The 23,764-nt window shown below is 30.6% G+C and overlaps 1 protein-coding gene across 2 annotated transcripts in view; it reads right to left on the bottom strand.

Moving 5' to 3' along the window:
* The window catches only part of Nmdar2 (NMDA receptor 2), a gene marked incomplete at its 5' end in the record, with an annotated part of 971,135 nt that overhangs the window by 80,421 nt on the left and 866,950 nt on the right, over nt 1-23,764 (bottom strand). For both annotated transcript variants that reach the window (XM_067045541.1, XM_067045540.1), the window contains 1 exon segment: nt 15,011-15,240. In XM_067045541.1, coding sequence (XP_066901642.1) covers nt 15,011-15,240 — 230 coding nt within the window.

Genomic DNA, 23,764 nt, shown 5'->3' on the forward strand with positions numbered 1-23,764 from the left:
GACCTTATATTGTAAACTGTTTTTAGAGTTCTACTACTGGGTAGTCTCTCTACATCCTGTATCATATCATTATGTTATTATGATCAAATTTACTGGTTGTATTTTTTTATACAGTTGTAAATATCAACAAATATTTTTGTTATATATTAAAAATATATTAAAAATGTTTAATGTTGTATATTAAAAAACTTTTTTTGACTATTAAAATACATCAATAAAAATTAATTTTTCAAATCTCAACTTTCAATTTAATTAAACTAATACTATTAATTAAAATTAATTGAACTTGAATTTCAGCTATATAGACAGTTTAATTCCATGTACTTAAATAAATTTTTGTTTAATTCTACTACTCCTGATACATAATTCTTCGCAAATTACCTCATAGTCAGTGGTAGAGACAAGGGTACAACGGACTTACAAATGTAAGATGGTGGACCCTACATCTTGTCGTGGACAACCGATGTCGTGTCGCTTACACAAAGAGCTTCAAGTCCTTTGATGTCCACTAAGGGTGTTACAGTAGCCCATCTAGGCTATGGCGATTTCTAATAGTTTTAAAAAGTTAATCACAAAATTAAAACCAAATGAACACTAAAGAACCAATCGCTTTTTTTTATGAAATTGGTTCATATAAACATAATCGATATTTTTCCAGAATTTTAATTTCCAGATAAATCCCCAAGGTTTTATCTATACATAACAGTGATGGAAACCTGAAACGAAATGGAACGAAACGAAAATTCTTAAGAAATCATCAATTTAATTTATATAACTCATTTGTTATAAGGATATCGTTTGGTTCCTAATTGGATGTTTGGTTTCAATTAATCTTGAAGTAATATTCATCTGATGTTTTGAAAAAATACATAAACTTAAATTAATGTATTGGATACGATTTTTTTTAACTCATATTTTGCCAATTTCCGGAAGAATGGTGAAAAAAATTGTATACATTTTTGTTATATATGCCAGAAGATAGGGAATTTCATTTTAAATGTATTTATAATTCGATTTTATAAAATTAATTTTATCAACGAAATTATATTTCAAAACCAATGCTGTGAATTAACTGATATTGAATAGGCATTAGCAAGGGTGAACATTAATCCAGCTTAGTGTGGCCAATTTTACACGAAATACTGAAAACCTAATTACGTTTCCATTAAATAATTACCATGTTTGAAATACTTCTGATAACTGAGGTGGAAAATCCATAAAAATATTTCTAGATAGAACAGGAAAAAAAGAAGTAAAAATCAGAAAATGGCTGAAATAATTTTCTTAACTGTTGTTGAACTGATTAGATTAAATGAACGATATGGGAAAGGAGATATTTTTTATTACCCCCTTCCAGATCATTTCTGACATACGGAGGGTTATTACCAAGCTGGGGTTATAATTTAATTTTTTTTCGGATTGTCTTTTTAATTTAGTTATGGCACAAAAAAAAATTAAATTAGTTTCAACATGGATTATTAGATGGATACATTTTGTTAGTTTCGTTGAACATCTCCGAAGAAAGAATTTAAAACAAGTTTGAATAACAGAACTTTCTAAATAATTGTTTCAATAAAGATAACTGAGCCGAAGGAATTAAGACCTCGTAACTGCAGCCACCCTGGGAAAGATTGGTAACCTTTAGATAAATCCTCTCCCTCTCCCCATACGTCAGAAGTGACTAGGGTGAAAAAAAATGAAGTACAGGAAATGTATCAGATTCTCAAAAATATAAATATATCATACGTTTTTCATACAAAAACATTTTTTCCAAAAAATAAAAATAAAATAAATATAAAATATGTTTCCCTGGAAATTTTTGGATTCGCTATTTATATAACACTGAGATGTTGTTGGAATTTATAAAAAATAAAAATTTACTGTTAAATTGATAATTTTGACTCACACTCGACTGAGTACAAGTAAATAAAATATTTGAATCAATATACCTGGTTAGCCCCATCACCAATAGACAGACACAAAATATAGACTACTCCTTCTCAAATAATCAAATTTCCTGAGTCTCCTCTTAAAAGACATTACTGGAATGCAGAAAAAGAGGCTACCTTCAACCCTTTTTCATCATTAGTTCATCCCCACGCACCCATGGGATTTAGAAGAAATATATATTAACAATTTTAACATATTAAGCAAATATAATATAATTTTAAAATAATTTTTGATTCATTAATAATTTCCTCCATTCATTATCTGAAATGATAATAACAAAATGTATAAATTAAAAGAATATATATAAAATTTAATATGTGTTGTTTTTAAAGGAAACAGTGAATTATACTATGCTTAAGATAAGTAGAAACAAAGTCCTCAAACGTCCAATAAACGATAGATTAATGTATTATAAAATCCTATGCTTATTCTAAATTTTTTAATCTTTAAGTAATTATAATTTTTCTTCTGGCTATGTAATGAAACAAGTTAACATGGAAATTGTTTCTTAGTTTATTTATTATTTGTACCTTTTGGTTTGTAGTATTTTATTGTATAGTTCACCGATCATTACTCGTTCGATGAATGAAAAAAATATTGCTAATGAATCCTTCTATCGCAAGAACCACGAATGGTTCGGAACTTCAGATAATATTGTGTTGGTTACCCATAAATCAGATAAATACTTGGATCAAATGAGCTATAAAGATAACAGATGAGCTGGAATACACTGGCGGTGTACGTTGCCAATAATGTTCTGATATCGAAAGAAAAGTATCTACAGTCTAGGATGTATTTACCAATCTATAGAGCTGTTATATATCATACATATAAACAATAGTTATGTACATGAAATAATAGCATTACTTTTTTTTGTATGATGATTTTCTCACATTAATAATTGAACAGAAATAATTACAGATTACCAATGCGGTTTTAGGTGAAGTCATTCAACTACTGATCCAATATTTTCAGTAAGTCAATTATAGCAGAAATAAAAATACAATACATTAGAGTAGTTTTTCAGCTTTATATAGATTTAAAAAGTATTGCGATGCAACTGACTGTCAGAAGCTTTATAATGTATTGATTGAACAGAAAATATCATAAGAATTAGTAAATCTAGTGCGAATGTGCATGACCGAAACTTTAACCGGGGTAGTGCAATAGGATTACGCATGCCACTGTCACCAATAATTGTCTTTATTTTACCGGGGGTCGATGTCTTTCCAAAAGCTTTCCAGCTTTCCCCGGAACCCACCATGTCCCGTCATGATCTGCGAGATATAATAATCTGGGAGGACCCACTCCGTTCTCAGCCTTGAATGGACGTTAGGGAAGAACTTCCTCAGAGTGGCGCCCTTCTGGCTCACTTCCCATTCCATTTTTCAATGGAATTCTCCAGCAGCATTTTCTTCCATAGGTTCGGGGTCTCGCCAATCTTCTCTCAAAGTCCCTTCGGGAGCGCAACCAACCCCTGCCTCTTTACTTCATACTTGACGAAATCCTTCTTGATAATGAGATCCAGGGGCATCGCTCCGGCCAGCCCCTGCACCGCCTCATGCGACACCGTTCTGTAGGTCTTCATGGCCCTCAGCTGACCCAACCTCTGTATGGTGGCCAGTCTCCTCTTTTGCTCCTGCGTGAGGTTCTGGCTCCAGAACTGGGGGAAGAATACCCAGGACCACGCCTTTATAGATGGTCATCTTAGCAGGGTACCTGATTACCTAGAACGTAACTCCTATCTTGTTCAATCCATTGAGTGATAGGGCCACCCTATCCCTTACATAATTCTGATGAGGAGTGGTGTCAAATCTCGAAGCTTTAGATCAAACATGCACTGCTCTTGGCCTAGAATATGGAAAAATCTTTAGGTTTGAGAACATAAGCTGCAATAAATTAGTTCCTTAAGATCCGAGAAAAATAAATCTATTGGATGTAACGGTCCTATCCACTTTAAATTATGAGTACATCGACACAAGTCTTAAAACATTTTATAAAAGAAATAATATAATTTAATAATATTTCATACCTAAAGAAGGGAAGTCTAAAGAAGAATTAGTAAGCAAATGACCAGAATAGATTTTTTTTTAATTTAGCAGCCTCGGTTCAATTCTAGCCTACGCGGGCAGACTTATTTCAAGATGGCTCCAAGAAATAAAAACTCTACCTTCCCATTCTTGTTAGAATTAAATAATGACCTGTGACTCTTATTTATAAGTTAAAATGAAGGTGTATTATATATGACAATATATAATTAAGGTTGATAATAAGACATCAGCTTACTCGCTGTGCTATTTGGCTACTTACATGTATTTACAATGCATATTACATAAATTATCATAAATAAAAAAATGTACATCATAATATCTTCTTATATTTAAAACTCGAAAATCTGTGATAGTAAAATATACATATTTTTTAATTCAATTTCATTTTCCTTCTTTCAACCAGATAATCTGAAAATTAAAATTCTATTAGACCATCTCAGGGTAAAATCGAGGGCAAAGGAATAAGTAATGTGAAGCGGTGGGGCAGAGGCGACGAAAACTTAGTCGCTCCGGAATGGAAAAGTTGGAAAATCTGTTCCCACAACTACCATCATCCGCGAGATAACTGTTTTGCTCCATTTTTAGTTTGATGTATTTTTTCTTTGTTTTTCTTGCTTTGTGGTCTTGGAAATATATTTCCTCTCCTATAGGGAATCAGCGATTCTTTCATCGGTACAAAAACAAACCAAAATAAAGAATATATGTTGAGTACTAACTCAATAGACCTGTGAAATGGAAATCTTTATTTTAATGTAAGTCATAAAATAAAGAATATATGTTGATCATTATTATATGGAAAAAAACATTGTGTTAAATTGATTTTCGCCTGTCGATTAGAACCGTATCGCATGGAAATCTAAAAAAAAAAAAAAATCATTAACCTCCGTGGAGAACAATAGATCTAAAAAAACCTGGCCGTCGCAATTTTGTGTTACATTAAACAAAAAAAAAGTTTTATATTCTTCATCGGTTTCATAGTCCTTTTAATGTATATACTACTTTCAATGTTATTTTGGATTTTAGCTGTAGTTCCAATATAAAATCTTAAAGTTTACGGGTTATCCCTGTTATTTATTATAACATAACATAGCCATTAAAAGTAAATTATATTAACATATGCCAACTTTTTAAACCTTTAAAAAACAAGAGTTGTTAACTTCTCTATGTCTAACGTAAATATCAATAACATTTTATTCATTTGTACCATATCGTTTGTTCATAACATTTCGTCATTGACCATTGTAAACTGCTGACATAAAAATATTTATAATTTTGTAAAAATTAACAATGTTTATAACATTTCATTATTGACAGGATACAATAAAATGATAAATTCTAATATCAATATTTCTGATCATATTTCGGTGTTAATGTACTTTAATACCAGTATTGCCTTCAAAAATAAAAGTATTTTTCAATATGTATAAGGTCATTAGATTACTTTTAGAAACAGTTAATCTTGGTGTAATTTAACGAAAAAGCACTAAAATATCGCAGTTTACATTAATCATACTACTTTTATTCATAGAAACAAATAATAAAAACTGTTGTTATGATCCGTAGCTCTGCTCCTTCATAGCTTATTTATTCTTTAATCAGAAATGTTTAAATTCTGTACTGGGTAAAAACGGGGCTGGAGTGGACCCTTCCCGCAGCGCCCTACTACTGAGCGGGTTAGTCTATCTAACTTTATCCCACCCAAATAACAACAGTCTTGAATGTCATGAAATGTAATTATTCCATTTAAATATATCACGCAGACTTAGACTAGACTAAATACAAGTAACTAAATTATTTGAATTAAGAAACCTGGGGAGCCCCCTAAACATAAAACTGATATAACATACATATTATCCCCTTTCGAAAAGACCCTGTTTCCTCAGCCCTTCTTTAAATTCTCTACATCAACCCAATGTCATACTGCTTAGAAGAAAAAAAAATAATACAAAAATAATAAAGTGGTACAAGTAATTCGGCCATGATTAGCTACCATGAACTTTATTGTTCATGTAACAATGATGAATAAATAAATAAAATAACAACGTAAAATAATGATAATTTAAAAATATATACATTGATCAGAGGTAATATGAAATCATCTTTTCATAGGCAAAGGGTTTAAAGATTAAGGACAGGACATTTTTATAAGAACGAAGAATTCAATGCCTTCAAATAAAAATATGTATCTGTAAAATGATATAAATCAAATTTAATATAATATAAATCTGTAATGTGATGGTTTTTCTGCACAAGTGAGATTCATTGAATTCAAGTGACATACTATGGTTTGTGTAGGCTTTTCTCCGATGTAAACTGATCAAGTTTATTTTATTTCCATACTGTTCTTTTTTCTTGCAGTTTGTTTTTACAGGTAAAATTATTAGTTATGTAATAAGTAGTTTGAAAAATATATATCATGGGATATAACCCGAAGCAATATAGAAATTATAGTACGTTTTATATTTATGAACTAAAACTTTTATATAAAGAAAAAAAATAACTTAGAGATACTCCAACCGTTTTGTAATTTTAAATTCAGGAATTTAATTTTAAAGTAGTGGAGTAAGAAATAAAGCTTCTAGTTTGTAAATAAACTATTGGCTAATAAGAGCTAATGCAAGAAGAAAAGAGTAAGTTTAAAATAAATATTAAATCCCTATCTTAATAAAAAGAAGAAAGGTTCCTTTGTTTTAATGTAAAAGTGAACAACTATTTAATCAATTAAAATCTCTGCTCTTGGCTGATGCTATTGCATTTCTCATAATAAAGTTATTCTCAACCTTCTATGTACCTTCATAAGTAGCTAAACTATAAAACAATCTATTTATTACATCTATTTAACTTTTAAAACTGAATTTTGTTTTAGGAATAAATCATTTTTTATAGAATAAAATAGGTTCATTTTAAAACCTTAAAATAGATTAGGCTATGTTCGGTAAATGAATATCGAAAAGATATTTATAGTATGGAAATTTGATATCCCGAGATTTTTTCAAGCATATAATTACACAATACTCACTCAGAGCCTCCCCCTAGGCATTTCTGAGGCCCGTTAGGCAATGGGTGGGACACACACAAAAATAGGAGTGGGAGTGACAAACCCACCTTATAAAAACGTCAAGAAACAAACGATGTATTTTCGTAGAGCATCGCGAGAGGCCTTGGACCTCCAGTGCCTGTCTAGCCAATAAAAGAAAGAAAAAATATTTTCATCAATCTATTCTCTAGAAAATAAAATTCTAAAAAAGAATTTAGTAACAAAAAGTTTAAAAAAAATATATATATATATATTCTATAATTTAACCCCATTTTATTTCCTTTATACATGATCCATGCCATGAAAGGCACACTACATATATTGCATGTTTACATTAATTTACATACGCAATATACATATACATATGTGTGTATGAGATATATCAGTATTTGAATCTAGTAGAAAATCGATAACTTTGTATGCATGAGACCCAAGAAAAATCACTTTTCATATCTACTTAAATAAACATTCATAAATTATAAAATGCTTCTACATGAAGTTTTACTTGACTGAAAATTAATCATGCCTTCATTAATCAAGATTTACTGAAATAATAACAATAAACGTCTCTTCGATCAAACTGCTTTCCGTGGTTTGCGACAACTGTTTCGGCCTGTCCCAGCAGAAAACCCATTAGGAAAGATTTGGGGTTGGGGTGATAAAGTTGGCGATGATTAATACAATTTGTCGAACTTTCTGACCTGCCATTTGTATCAGGGTACAGTTTGTAAGCATAAATACCGGATATTTCAATGATTAATTTTTATCTTCATTTATATTTTTATAACTTGTTCATATAAAAGTAATTATCGCTGTATTTATAGTCAGAACCTAGCTAAGACAGTAAATAAATAAAGCTGTTTATTTAAATTATTTTCACGAAAGAACACAATGTTTCACAAAAATTTAGGTAATTGTCACTATAATAAATTATAAATTTTAAAAATGCTCAAGACAAAGAAATATTGAGTATCTGAGCCTAGAATGAGTCAGAATACAAAAAAGAAAAATCTCCAAGTAAAATGGTGTCTCTACAGATACAGAACTGAGGAGTATGTGGTAGAGAAAGTAATGTTAAATGGGATTATTTGTCATATTTAAATAAATATAATAAGTTCAAGTTGAAATGTGGAAAATATTGGGTGATGGGAGGGGTATTCTCATATTACTGGTGGCATACACAATATTACCCACCGTTTTCCTTACAAGACAAACTTTTGGTAGAATACTAATGCAAATTATTTCGATAAGGAACAGAACCAGGTTCATACTTATACTTAAAATGAAATAATTACGGATCGAACCATTGGTCCATTAGTAGACACTAGACTATTTAATTTTGTATTTTGATACCTACATGTCTCTGGGGGTAAAAAAAGTTGAGTATTTTTTTTTCTTAGACTATTTACAAATTATATTTTCGGCTATATGGGCCGTGCGGTTCCGTCAATAGTCCAAAAATTATATGACTGATTTCAAAGTTTAGGTTTTAAAGGAGGAACAACATGTTATCATCTTGTTTAATTTATTCTAACTTCTAATATGATATAACTTACCCAGAAATTGAACACTATAACTTAAAAAATAAAAATTCTTTAAAAAGTTTATTTATATGAAGAAACACTATAAATCACTTACTTTCTTTTGTTGTCGGTTGCTACTTTTTAGTACAATAATAAACAAGAATAAGCATTTTTCCAGTAAATTATTTTTTTTTACGAGCTGATAAAATTTAAGCTTTATTAACTCTGATAGGGCTGGATTTAAAATTCACAAACCTTTCTGTGTATTCACTAAATTAACTAAGTTAATATTTATCATTCTTAGGTTCATAATAAATATAAATTCTAAAAGTATTAGTACAATAAATAATGTCTTTATAATTTAATATTTTATATTTCCAATTTGTATATAATGTGTGCTTAAATTACTCGTATCAGTATTGAATTTAAGTTTCTGTTCTGTTTTTTGTCATATGTATGTCATATATTTTTTAAACAGTATTATTATTCTTGGATTTTTAAAGGGAAAAAATATGTTTGAGTTTTATACTATGTTGGAAGAATGCTGTAGTGTTTTTTTTTTTTTTATTTTTTACAATTATATTTATGTTGTCCTATTCTGTCTTTTAATTTATTTGTGGTTTCTCGATTACATAAACTCTCAGAATTTTGTCAATTATAAATAACATTTAGTTTTTCATTTTATTTTGTCCTTCATATTATTCAAGTAATTTCTGAATTTATTATTTTATAAACACCTAATTTTATATTTTTATGGTGATAAAATAAAGAATGTTATTAGTCAGTCCAGGTACATAGTTCATTTTGGAGTAGTCATTTATTATGTTTCAATTCTAACTTTCTTCTGGATATCTACAATTTCTGATTGCCAATCATCATCATTTCTACAAAGATTCGTTATCTTCATATAATTGTGTTTCACTATTTTCTTTAAACATTTGATTTTATTATTAGTACTGTAGTTAATTTTATTACTTTTTACAATGGGTTTCTCACTATTTTTATCAGTTATTAAGAGGTTTTTTCATATTCTACTATATTGCAATGTATTTATATATTTTTTTCATATAATTGCTTGTATAGTTCTTTCTAGTTTTGTTTATTTATAATGATTAATAAATCATGTATATAATTATAAATTATTAAGTGCTAATCTTTGAGTTTTATAATATTTTTATTTAGCAAGTTTTTTAACAATTGTAGACAACAATTATAACATTAATAAGAAGAGATCTTTATGTATCAAAATAAATAAGTAGCAAGTAACAATCGAATGTAACTATTTAATTCAAATTTATTCCATTTAGTTATTAATATATAAATTGCATAAATGAAATTTAAGTTTGCCTGATGATGGGGTGATGGCCAGGAAACGTTGTGACAAATTGATTACAAGTAAAGAAATTTAAACATGCAAGATTTTATCACTACACCTTATTATATAAAGACTTTTGTAGGGTTTATCAAAAGCTATAGATTTTCCTAATTTTCGTATAAACTATGGTTTATACATAAGTATGTTGTCTTCTTTCACTTATAACCAGAACCTATAACCTTAACAGAAGATGTTAAGAGTTATTAAGAATGTAAATTGAAGGATGTCAAAGGAAAATGTGAAATATTAAAAACAATTTTAAAGTAAATATTTGAAACTGTAGAAATTATTCAATATATTATTAAATTGTTGAATTTCTGAAATTATGGAAATATATCTTTTTTGTAATCTATAAGATAAGGTTATGACCTTTTGATAGAGCTAATAGACTTAGCCTTAGAGGAATTTACTTGGGGAGGACTAAGATTAGAGATAATATTTAACACAAAGGCCATGTTTAATTATTTATAAGCGACGGGACCACAATTAATCCTTTCCTCACCTCGGCTGGCAGCCCCTTTATATTTCAGCGGCTATTGTAACCTCCCTTTTGTCATTGCTAATTCGGCTTAATTGTAAAACGAAAATCTTATTCAGGTGGAGGTGTCGCGCTCCTTGGCTCCAGTTTGGATCCTGACGCGGCCCGAACTGTTCTTGACAGCTCAACCCACAATTATTTAACCCAGTGTAGAACTTAACAGCATGATGTAGGAATATCTTTATCAATGTTGTAGTTAAGTGACTTTCAAGTACCTAAACTGTCGTGAAAACAGTAATTATTAAAAACGTTTTTGTGACCAATGTGTAGTATTTAATCTCTCAGCAAATTCAAAACTCTCTCTATTCTATAAATAAGTTATTAGTGATCACCGCGTAATATTTTATTTTTTACTCTCTTGGCGAATGAAAAACTAAAATCCTAAATAATAAGACAAGTCATCCATCATGACCTCCATGTCTGATATTTTGCCGATATGGCCAAAACCAGATACCATTCCTTCTATGGAAAACTTCCCAACCAACCAAATCCACTTGTTTCTAACCTGGCTTCTCCTTCATTACCAGACGATAAAAGCTCTCGGCTTCCTGATGATGAATTAGGGATGCAGCAAGAAAATCAAGAAGCCAAAGAAGAGAAAAAGGGATCTTCTCAGGACGAAAGTACTTTTCTCCACTACTAAGACATTCCGGTGGAGGGATGTCCCTGATCTACCTCAGAACTCTGGGATACCTGTGGATCCCAACATATACGACCGGCTCTTACAGCTGAGAGAGGCTGAAACAATAGCGGTGCGACCACCACCTTCCATCATCTTGCGGCCTAGCTAGTAGGAAATATTGAAGACATTAATATTTCTTCGTTTTTAACAAACGCCTCAGAAAAAGAGATGAGGCTGTATCTGGCTAACGAAAAGGACCACATTGCAACGACTCTGTAGCTCAGATCTAACGAAGCAGTCTTATTCCACTTTGCAAGCACATCCTTCGCATCTCGTAGTACAAAGAGGTTGAAAAAGTTTATCTTATAGCATCGACATCGATCATAACGTTGAGGACATCGCTGCAGAACTGAAAAATCGCCTGCTAGGATTCAGAATGACTAGGAGATTGTGAAGATGATAGTCGGGGGTGTGGTCAAAAGGAAGCCAAAAATAGTTAACAGCTGTCTGTTTCCTCTAGGCCATACCACCAACTATCTCCTTCATATTAAAAAAATAAATATTTTATTCTAACGTATCTAACTATATAAACCAAGAAACATTTAAGAGTGCCAAATATTCCGTTCATGTAGCTTAACCTTAACTTCTATGATCTAACTTACTTTCTCTAATTATGTATCATTTTTACGGTTACACATATTTCACAAACACACACATGAACATACATTATATACTCTAATACATAGTTCAACAATCTTGTTGAACTATAAAACCACAGTCAATGAAAAAATTAGTAGTGAGCAGGAGAGCGCGAAAAACTAACAGAAATGTCAATTTTTTTATTACTGTATTTGCAAAAACAAAATTTTATGGCATAAAGAACACTACTACGCTGGTGAAACATATGAGCAATAATTAAATTAATAATATATTTTTTTAATATGAATCGATAAATTTTAAAGTCATTCCAAAATATTAATGAATCGTAGAAGCTTACTTCTTTTGGTCACTTCTTGTTATTTCAGTAATTGAATGGTACACTTCGACAAGTACTTTATGGAAATGGCACCCTGTTAAATTATCCTTTAGAAGGACTACAGCCAGTGTTACCATCTTCAGCAGTAGGGACTTCACAGGTGACATTAAAGCCTTTTGCGTGCTAATTTTCCAAGACAACTTCTCAATTTCGTCGAGAATACTTCCCAGAGTATTACCTTTAATGAAAAGGTTCCTGGTTCTACTTAATTAACCTTAGAAGTGTTAATTATTCCAGTCTAATGTTAATTACCCTCTTGAGAGTTGACATGCTTTTCCTTTATTACCGTTTCGATATTTAACTTCATGCCTTTTAGAACTTTCAGATCGACCTGCATTATTTCTACTCTTACGACAGTAATGAAAACATTTTTCATTACCAAAGAATCATTTTTGAAGCATAAGAATATTAAAGAAACAGTTTCAGAATAGAAAAGTGTACAATATCGTCTGTGTTATGTAAACAAAGGCGAGTCCAACATTTTTCAGGAAAGTATATTTTGTTAGGTACGATAACGCACAGAACAGTGTAATGGCTATCCCAGTCTAAAAAATTCTTTTTAGATGAAAAACATATAACATGTTTAGAATGTAGTACATTCCTAGTTGCATATTACATAGTTAAAATTCAATTTAAAAAAGAAGTACATTAACTTAGTTAGAAATATTTTTTTCTAGTTATTTAACAATGTTCAATGGTGAGATCCGACAATACAATAATCTTTTTTATTTTAATTTTATTATTATTATTATTATTATTTTTTACTTCCATTAAAGTTCTATATAGCTCCAGAGTGGAAATATCAAAATTTATTTCTGGGGATCCTAGCCTAAAATATATATTGAATGACTCAGGTAGAATCGAACGCAAGGCGTTCTGAACTAGACACTTTATGCTTCACACCTCAATATTCTCTATCAGCGCTTCATCTAACAAAACATTAGTTGCCATTTCAACAATGTGTCTCCATATTTTTTCGGGATATACCAAATTCTTAAGTATATAGAACAGACCCTAAAGAATCGTAAAATTACTGATTAGCTATTGGGGCAGGTAGAAAATATCAAGTTTAGATGCTCCCATATGTTGTTGCTAACATCTTTTTAAAAATTAATTTAACAAGCTGAATAAATATATTTATTGAGTTAATGTATATATTTGTTGTGTATTCGAAAGAGGTAAATGCCTCAGTCATTGTTATTATGTATTAGATACAGTACTAGATAGACTCTAGGCGTATTTATCTTTTCATATAGCATAAGTAGTCAGAAATCTTGCCAACTCTATCACCGAATTCATCTCGTTAAGGTGGGTGGACGGACGTTTTTCGATTTTTCTCCACGAGGCAACTTGATCCAACACTCTCAGTCAACCACGGTGATATAAAACCTTTTTTTCATGTCGCTTACACTAAATTTACTTAATTCAGTTTAATATTTTTTTTTCAAAAAGAATTTTAGTTTGATTTAAATCAGGTTTATTTTATTTTTTTAACCTGAGCATTAATTTTGTAATATTTGTAAGTTCAATAAAGTTCTTTTTTCTAGTTTGTATGTATATATTATTTTTAAATGTTTTCATTTTATTATTTTAAATTATGTAATACATGTTTTAAAAAAAAATAAACTTTTTTTTCTTTATGTCTTAGACCATCCTATACGGGTTGGGCTAGAAAAAGTACCTGTTTGAATCCCTACTCTACGTACTAAAATGAAAACATCAATATTAATGAGGAGTTGATTTCAATGGTTTGGATAAACTGTAAATTTTTTTTTCACAATGGGAATACGATAATTGTAATTTTTCTCCGCATCACTATTTAACAATAGGCCTTATTGGTCACAGTGATTTATTCCACTATAAAAAAACAAAAATGAACAAAAAAACAAAAACAATAGGCATGGTAATCGTCGTGAAAAATTACGAGAACTTTTAAATGATAAAGACCATATTTTTAACTGTGAATTCCCATTCACAGTATTTAATATTAGGGTCATAACTACTGTATATATTATATTCACCAGTCTAAATTAAAAATCTGTTATAATGTAAAAGTTATAATATAATGTCCAAATATTCTATCATTATAACAACATTCAATCAAGAAGAGGTGCCTTATATGTTTGTGGAAGTTATATTAAGATTTGTTTAAGATGAAAGGATGGGAGTATCATTAACGAATTTTGCCAATGATGGTTTCAAGATGAAGAGGAAAATCCACGGTAAACAGAATGTATAGAACAGAACCCAAGACGCTTCCTTGTGGAACACTGAAATTAACAGAATAACACTTGGAAAATTATGTGCATCAGTGAACATGAAAGGTTGAGAGAATAGTGCAGATTTCGTAAAAAAATAATCAAAAAATATGTAATTCTAGTTTCAACAGAAGCAACCATTATAAGTAACAAATAAAGAATTTGATTTCCATTCCATGTTTGATTTCTCGTTATTGCAATATGGCATCATGTTGTATATTTAGAACGATGGTAATAGAGATTAGACAATAAATTCACGCCATATTTATATACACATACACTCATTTCTAGTTCAACGTTCAACCTGGGGAACCTAGAACTAAAATGGAAAAATCAAGTCTCCGGATACCCCGGCACTTCTCTGGACGGGCTCTGGACTGGATGTTTACAATAAAAAATATTTAAATGTGCTTAATTTAAATATTTAACTGTGTTAATGTACTAGTGTATTGAATATACACAAATAAAAAAATAAGTAATTTTTTTGTTGATCTATGTAATATAACAAAACAATTATTTTCTTTGATCCACTGTCCACAAAAAATATAATCATATATACATATAATAATATGATGATGAAATAAGCAGTTATACATATATTTTTTATAAGTTTTACTAACTCTGCTATGTCGATTTCTCTTGCGACTCTGCAGATGACACCCCTGTTCATATTACATTTGCCAGTGACAGGGTCTGGGGGTGCCAGAGAGATGTAGGGTGGCTCCTCCAGGAAAGTGATCTTGAGGTGGAACTTCTCAGGAACACCCTGAGGTGGAGTGTGCGAATTTCCAGGCCACACTATGTCCTTGATGTCAAGTCCCTCCTTCTCCCATGATTTCCACACTCCGATCTGGAACATTGAAAGACATTAAAATATTAGACTGCATTAATTTTAACAGAATGTGTATTAGTGTATCTATCATGATATTAGTTTCATTTTCTCCATGAAAGCTTTAATAAAAAAATGTATAGTGATAAATATATATATATATATTTTTTTATCTTATTCCAAACTACATCATGTATTACAATAAATTTAACATCGGTTCGAGTTATGGTATATAAAGGATCGAATTTTCTTAAATTTAATCCCAAAAAGAGCTTTATGCTCCAAGTCACTCAAATAGTAAACAATTTATTTCCAGGCTAACATTACACTGGCCGACAAATTCAATCAGCTCTTCACTTTCAGGCAATCAGTTTAGATTCGATTTATCTACTGAAGTTAAACCCCGTATCGAGAGGGATCCGCGTTGTTCTTAACTTAATAAAAAATAGAGAGCAATATCTCATAACCTGCTCTGAGACTCAGCGAGCACCCAGGGGATGAAAATATCATGAATAACTCATGAGTGAACATCGTCAAGATTTCAAAGATCCACAGCAATCTTCTAGTTCAAGCTCCTGCTTCTAATCAATTTATCTCTAACTTCGTCAAGCATAAGGAATGAACTTTGAATTTATATTTTATTTATTATTTTTTAAAAATAAATTGGATCATTTATTTCATGTTTTTCGTTTATATACAATTTTTTTTTTTAATTTACTGACAATTAAAAAAAAAAATATTCGGTTTATAAATAAACTTCAGAAAATTAATCATGAAAACCTTAAGTAAGCATCAACTAGCTATTTTTTTAATATTCAAAGAGCAATTTGACTGAATCCTGATGAACAATAAAAGAGATAAAACTTTGTTAAAATTAATAAAAATGTTTATTTATTCAATAGGAAGAATTTTGTAGATTAGTACAATTTAGTGTTCCAATCACATAGTATTTTTATAAATACTATATTATAAAACACATAGTATTATAGTATAAATAAACATTTTTTTTAATAAATTAAGATGTTAACAAAATTTAAAAAACAGAAAATAGTTAGATTTCCATTAATTCTACTGAAAGGTGAACACAAAGCGTTAACACTTTATGGAAAATTAAATTATCCAATTTAATATCACGTGTTCATTTGACTACTTAGAATTATTTTTCTTATTAGTTACGAATTAAAAAGTATTTACTGATAAATTTGTTGCCGCTTTAAAGTTTCAGTAAGAAAATGAACTTACATAAATCCTAGCAATGTTTTTATATCAACATACAAAATCAATGGATATGACTTTCATGATTATCAACATTTTGTTGGAAAGTGACGTAAAGTAGGAAAATATACTTTTATGTTTCGGGTCTAAACTCCTATACTTCTAGCTAAGGACATTTCGAAAATTTAGACGAGAGTGACTGTGAGGAAAAATTTTAATGCACCTAAAAAATAACACACACAAAAAAAGCGTATCGAAGCTGATTTAAACGCTGCTCTAGTTCCATGGTAACACTTCATTGGAAGTATATCATATCCCAGATACTACAGATAACCACACGGGATAGCTTTCCTTAGAAGATAATCGTTGTTCCACTTCTTAAGCCCAGGAAAAGTGAAGCGGATCCGGTTGGCTAACGGCCCATCAGCCTCCTCAACCACATCTCAAAAATATATGAGAAGTTAGTCCTCATTCACATCAGAAAACACTGTGACACAGATGACGTCATCCACCTAAAACAAGACGAGTTCTGGCGTGTGGTGAGCTACCACAAAGTGGCCAAGCTGCAAAGCGATGCGGCAACAACCTATACAGGAACCTTGTCACAGGAATGATTTCACTAGACTGTACACAGGCATATGATTCTGTGCCCCACTCCACACTTATTCAACAAATCAGGCTTCACCGATTCCCGGACCAACTGGTCGACATTGTTGGATCCCATATCCGCGACCGGACCTTCTCAGTCTGGGTCAAAACTGAAATTTCCACCCCCAAGCCCGTCACATGAGGCGTCTCCTAGGGTTCAGTCCTTGCGTAAGTTTTATTCAACACATATACTGATCACATAGTCGGGGTAAAAATTGACCATGTTCAAATCTCTGTATATGCTGATGACACAGCCATATACTCTGCGAGGATGAATGCAGACAAGTTCATGGATAAGGCCGTATACCTTCAAGTATTGGTAGAAAAAAGTAATGTCCAATTTGAATTATGTAACCATACATAATTCAATTTATTAATTTAATGTTTTTCTGTTTTAGAAGGATCGGGGGGGGGGACCTAGAAGATAAGAATGTAGTAGATAAGTACGTTCTAATGCTTTTTTTGGGAAATGTAAATTGTCTTTGATTAGTCTGCCTTCCTTGGACCTCTCCTCCTAACTTTACCTTCTCTTCTATCTTACGACCCTGCGGCTAGCATCCAGTCCGGACTTGCATTCCTCCTTCGCGTCTACAGAAATATTCGCGCCTAGTACCCTAGTTTAACCACCTCGACATAACTACTAAATTGAACTATATTTTCATTTAAATCGTTAGGTAGGATCGGTAGGATAGAAATTTAGGCTAGAATGTAATATTTAAAATATAATCGTCCCTAAGAAATTATAGAAATATTAAATAGAGGACAAATTTAGCTTTTAAAAAAATCTAAAATCATTTAAGGTCAAACTAAGTGAATACATTCAGATTACCTTAATAGGTAATATTGGAAAAGTGTAAATTATCTCACATTAAATTACTTCAAAATATTTTCACATTGGATTTTATTCATTTATTTTTTACAACAATGTAACTTTGAAAAAACTTCTAATAATTATTTTATAAAATTTTAATTATTATAAAAACAATTTAATTTTAGTTCTAATATATTGGGATTGGGGGATATTAAAAATTGGCCGATTCTGCAATAGTGTTTTAAATGTGCAAATTAAACATAACAATTATTTTTTCTATGCATTGATATTGTAATAATTATTATGTAGTAACGTGTCGCTTTATTGGTTTATGGAAAGTTAATCATTAGCACCTCTTTTATAGAAATGATTAATATAAATTCAAAAATATGGCTTGAGGGGTTGTTGATGGTTTCCGACACATTAAAGTTAATATAAACCTAGGTTTTTGTTTTATTATAATAAAATCGCTGAGGACTTCGATATATATTTTATCGGTAAATCAGTACTCTCCCCATTACTTTCAGCTCAGCTGAGTGCAGAGATTGGATCGTAGCCAAACGAAATCAACTGCTCGAGAGTAGGGCTTTCCTGAGAATAAACTTTGCACAATATAGTACTGTCGTTTCTGTTTTTACTTTTCAAATACAATTACTTTTATTGTGCAACTCTACATTTGACAATTCAAATATTCTTTTCTTAATTAATTGATAAAATAGACGCTTTCATAGGTTTTTTCCTTCTCTTTCATAATTTTAAAGAAGGTAATTTTACTCGATATTTTAATGGCCCTTGATACAAAGTAAATTAGACAATCTGAAAAAAAAATTATAATATGCCAGGTTCTCAAGAACAGAAATATATAAAGCTAGGTTTCTCGTACAAAAAGTATTTTCCAAACCAGGTAATTTACTGGTACATAATGTTCTTAAACATTTTGAATTCGTCCTTTTCATACAAAATCAAATATAAAACCAAATCTACCGGTTTTATTTGTTTAAAATGTTGTCCGAAATTAAGAAATAGTATAGTTTCTCATACACAAAAATTTCAAGGGTATGACGCAGCCCTTTCTGTGGGATATATATCATTAATAATAACTAAGAAAGTTGTTATTATTCTGAGACTTTGGGTAAGATTAAAAGCGGGCCCAATCATTTAAATACTGGTTAGAAGAATAAATGAGAATTATATCGATTATCTGATTTTTTAATTTTTTAATCAAGGAATTATTTTTTTGTTCAAGAGTAGAACATTTTTTTTGTATCAGACCGAAGTCAGCAACAGAGTGAAATTCCTTATCACTAAAAAAATAACAACTCTCTATCCATCTTCACTAAATTTGAAACCACCGCCAGGTAAGTGTATGTATGTTTTAGTGAATAATTAATAATGATAAATAATATATTCATTTTAAATAACTATTACAAAGCGCGGCATATTTTAAATACACATAAAGTTTATTTTACTGAAAATGTGGATAAGAGAAATCAGTTAAGGTTTGACGTATTAAGGTAATGATGTAATGAACCTCTCACGCAAATAAACAAATAATAAATCAATCAATATTAGTTTAGATTTACTTATGATAATTTAGTACAATGGATTGTATATTAAGCGTTAACAATCGAGAGGACACGCTGTAATGTTGAAATAATTTTATCATAATACGTCATTTTCTTGTCTTTCACCTTTCGAATAGACGAACTTAAGACCTTCGAATTAAGTTGTAATTGAACGCTTTTTTGTAGGCTATTCGCATATGTAAAAACATTAGTGTGAAGAGGGTACAGTCTGTTTAAATTACAGGGGACCAAAGCTGACTTGTACTAAAGACTTACAAGGCTGTAATGCAGCTCATTGCAACTCTTTTACGAACTTAAAGACTTAATTTATCTTATCCAAATATAAGATAAATTAAGTCCCCAATAATTACGGAGCCAAACTATACTTTTTACAATTAAACAGATCGAGCCTACGATCCATATTAGGTGAAAGGAAAATGAAGATACCACCTCATAATACTTAATTATTACTAGTACAACGTGGCACTACTCTTCTTATCTATGTAAGTATTTTTCAGCGTCTTCTTCTAATTCTAAGTAATTAGAACTCAATGCTCCTGATATATCCTACAAAACCTGCATTCAATATCCTCTGTCAATCCCGTTATTACTTGGTCCCGACTATCTGCTTCTACCACCCAACCGTGGTGCGTTTGAAAAGTCCTTCTTTACCTGAGCTACCTCCCACTGGAACTCCATTCCCTCTTTCATTCACCAAGCACTAACCATGCCCTCGATTAAATTCCTTCTGTTCAACCACATTTTATTTCTTCCAACTAAATAAATATTATAACACAATCATTAATATAAATATTGAACATACAAATATATTATTTGTAAATATTGGAACAACTATTTTTGTTTCTTTAAATATAATATAAATCGTGAATGAGGCCACACTGTTTTGAACAATACATTGTTTGACCTCAAAATTATTCTAAAGGGACTTATTTTTCATTTCATATGCTTTATTATAATTATTTAAACGTTCCTTAAGTAGATAAATATATTTCAAATTCCTATTTCACATTTAACTATTAAATCATTTATATGATCCAATAAACTCCAATTGCAAATCTGAGAAAGAAATTCTCAGAAACATGGAAACACTCAGATTTCGATCGCCTTGATTTTTATTTTTACGGACTGAAAGGGAGATTGGAGTCGAAATAGAGACACGGATTCAAGAAAGCATTTCTGATGGAGCTCTTAGGAGCCGATGGGAAGGAAAAAAATTCGATACGGAAAGCGGGAAAGGGAACTATATTTGACTAAGGTCGAGGGGCTGAGAGCCGCCTTCGTGTTTGCCCTCCCCAATCTCTGTTTGCTGGGACAAATTGATTTAAAGGCGCTGATGTTAACAGATGACTGTAAAGGAACACAATAATTCATTTTCGGGAGTAGGTTGTTTGTATTTCAATGACACAATAGTTAGAAAAGGACTTGGGGAAAATAAAAAATCTGAGTGATTCCATGTCACAAGTACTTATTTCGAAACACATGATCGTGCATGTGGGTTATGTATAACCACGCTATTGGGGCCAGGAATTTTATGGAGTCGTATAGTTTGTTTTCAAGCATTTTCAAGCAGTTGATAGAATATTATTCAGCGCACTTAGGAGAAATAAACGAAATTTTATTTTATATATTTGAAGATATTCACATATTTAGATTATAAATATTTTTAAAAACAAAAATTGAATATAATTCAAATTCGTGGTCATAATAATAGGATTAGGATTGAAAACAACAATAACAAATCAACGGAATAACCCTATTTTCAATAATCGGCTTATCATCTTCCGTTCTGGCACTGGTAAACAACAGACTCAGTTTCAATTTTAGTTAGTAGCTTACTTAATCTATTAGCGCATTAGCACATTAATATATTAGCATAATAAGAATTAATTTATTATTTAAAATGCCAAAGTATGCTCATAGGTTACTTTACCGATAAAATCATGGACATGGAATAGAAGAAGATAAGACACAGACAGAGTGGATGAAAGTATAAGAACTTATTGTCTAATAATTAATTTTTTATATCACGTGTGGATGAAGTAGCCTCGGTATTCCTCCCCATCGTACCTCACATGACATTAAAATTAATTCATCACATAAACTGGACGTCTCCTCCGTTGACTGGTATGAATAGAAATTAAAAAAAGTTTAAAATCAAAATTGAAGGTTCAAATCATTAAATCAATTGACAAGTTTTTATATCACGTGTGGATGAAGTAGCCTCGGTATTCCTCCCCATCGTACCTCACATGACATTAAAATTAATTCATCACATAAACTGGACGTCTCCTCCGTTGACTGGTATGAATAGAAATTAAAAAAAGTTTAAAATCAAAATTGAAGGTTCAAATCATTAAATCAATTGACAAGTTTTTATATCACGTGTGGATGAAGTAGCCTCGGTATTCCTCCCCATCGTACCTCACATGACATTAAAATTAATTCATCACATAAACTGGACGTCTCCTCCGTTGACTGGTATGAATAGAAATTAAAAAAAGTTTAAAATCAAAATTGAAGGTTCAAATCATTAAATCAATTGACAAGTTTTTATATCACGTGTGGATGAAGTAGCCTCGGTATTCCTCCCCATCGTACCTCACATGACATTAAAATTAATTCATCACATAAACTGGACGTCTCCTCCGTTGACTGGTATGAATAGAAATTAAAAAAAGTTTAAAATCAAAATTGAAGGTTCAAATCATTAAATCAATTGACAAGTTTTTATATCACGTGTGGATGAAGTAGCCTCGGTATTCCTCCCCATCGTACCTCACATGACATTAAAATTAATTCATCACATAAACTGGACGTCTCCTCCGTTGACTGGTATGAATAGAAATTAAAAAAAGTTTAAAATCAAAATTGAAGGTTCAAATCATTAAATCAATTGACAAGCAGTTAAACTCGCGTATCATACAAAGTATAAGAAATTATATACCAAAATAATTTTGAAAAATTCTGGATGTTCTACTGTATGAAATAATAAAATTTCAATTGTATATGATTCTCTTGTTTACAGTGAAGTTAAATGCAACCCTATAACTTTAAGCGCACATAAATTTGTTCCAAGTTTTATTTATTACCTTGAGTGATCACTTTATGACCAGAGAGATTTATAAAACGATAAAAAAAATTGGTTTTGTATACATATATTGTAAATGCATCTGGTAAATTATTATAATGCATGTCATTCCACTGACTAATTTGATTTGTTATTAATCATGTTTTCAATTATTTTTTAAATATGTAAATTAATTGCTAATTATTTTTTATAACGAATTAAAGCTCCAAATACTTTCATTTTTTAATTTTTATTTATATTATTTCTATGGTTATCATATTTCTTTATTCACAACGATACATATCATTTTTATAATACATTCACCCAACTTGCCTTTTATTTTTTATTTTTTTCTGTTTCAATCATTTTAATGTATTGTGATGTATTTCATATATTCATATTATCAATAAAGTCATTTTTTAATGACCAGGTCATTTCTGTCATACTGGGGTTCGAGAAACTTTAGTCAACACACACAATTAGTAAATCTGCTTACTTTATAATGACTATCACTGTAAAAGTTTGCGTAATGTGTCTAATAATTTAGGCGTTCAGTCCTAAAACATGGCAACTAAAAAATAAAGTTCAACAATCTAAAAATGTTTTAATTGCAAAGTTTTATTTTCAACCAACATTCACTCACCATAACTTAATCTCTTAGGAAAAAAATCTCTCAAAGATACTTTCAACAATTTATGAAATCAACCCTAAGAAATTTCAATATTCCAATTCATTATATATTTTAGTAATCATATTACACGACAGAACACGCTACAGACGCTTGTTTGAGACATGAAAATTGGAAATCGGTTAAACTGTTACATATTTAATAATAAATTTGTTAAATATTACGAGCTTAAATTATTCTAAACATTTAAGGAAAATCAATTTGTAGTTTGAGCAATAAGAGCTATGAATTGGTTAAGTCTTCGGCTCAAAATATTGTTCATTTGTAAAAAAAAAATCATCTGAGCCATATTATTATTAATAAATACTTAAACACATTATTTACCCTATTTGTGGGTTGTAAGTGTAAAGGACGAAAACATAATGGTGGAGGGACATAAGCATAGGACGTAGGACGGAACGGGCAGACAGAGAGAATAAAGTCATGTTTTATTATATTCTATGCTGAGTCCGGTCTGTGGATGGTGACTGCTCTCTCTCTCTCTCTCTCTCTCTCTCTCTCTCTCTCTCTCTCTCTCTCTCTCTCTCTCT

Source organism: Halyomorpha halys, unplaced genomic scaffold, assembly GCF_000696795.3.
Source record: "Halyomorpha halys isolate HHAL.00 unplaced genomic scaffold, Hhal_1.1 Scaffold121.1, whole genome shotgun sequence".
NCBI lineage: Eukaryota > Metazoa > Arthropoda > Insecta > Hemiptera > Pentatomidae > Halyomorpha > Halyomorpha halys.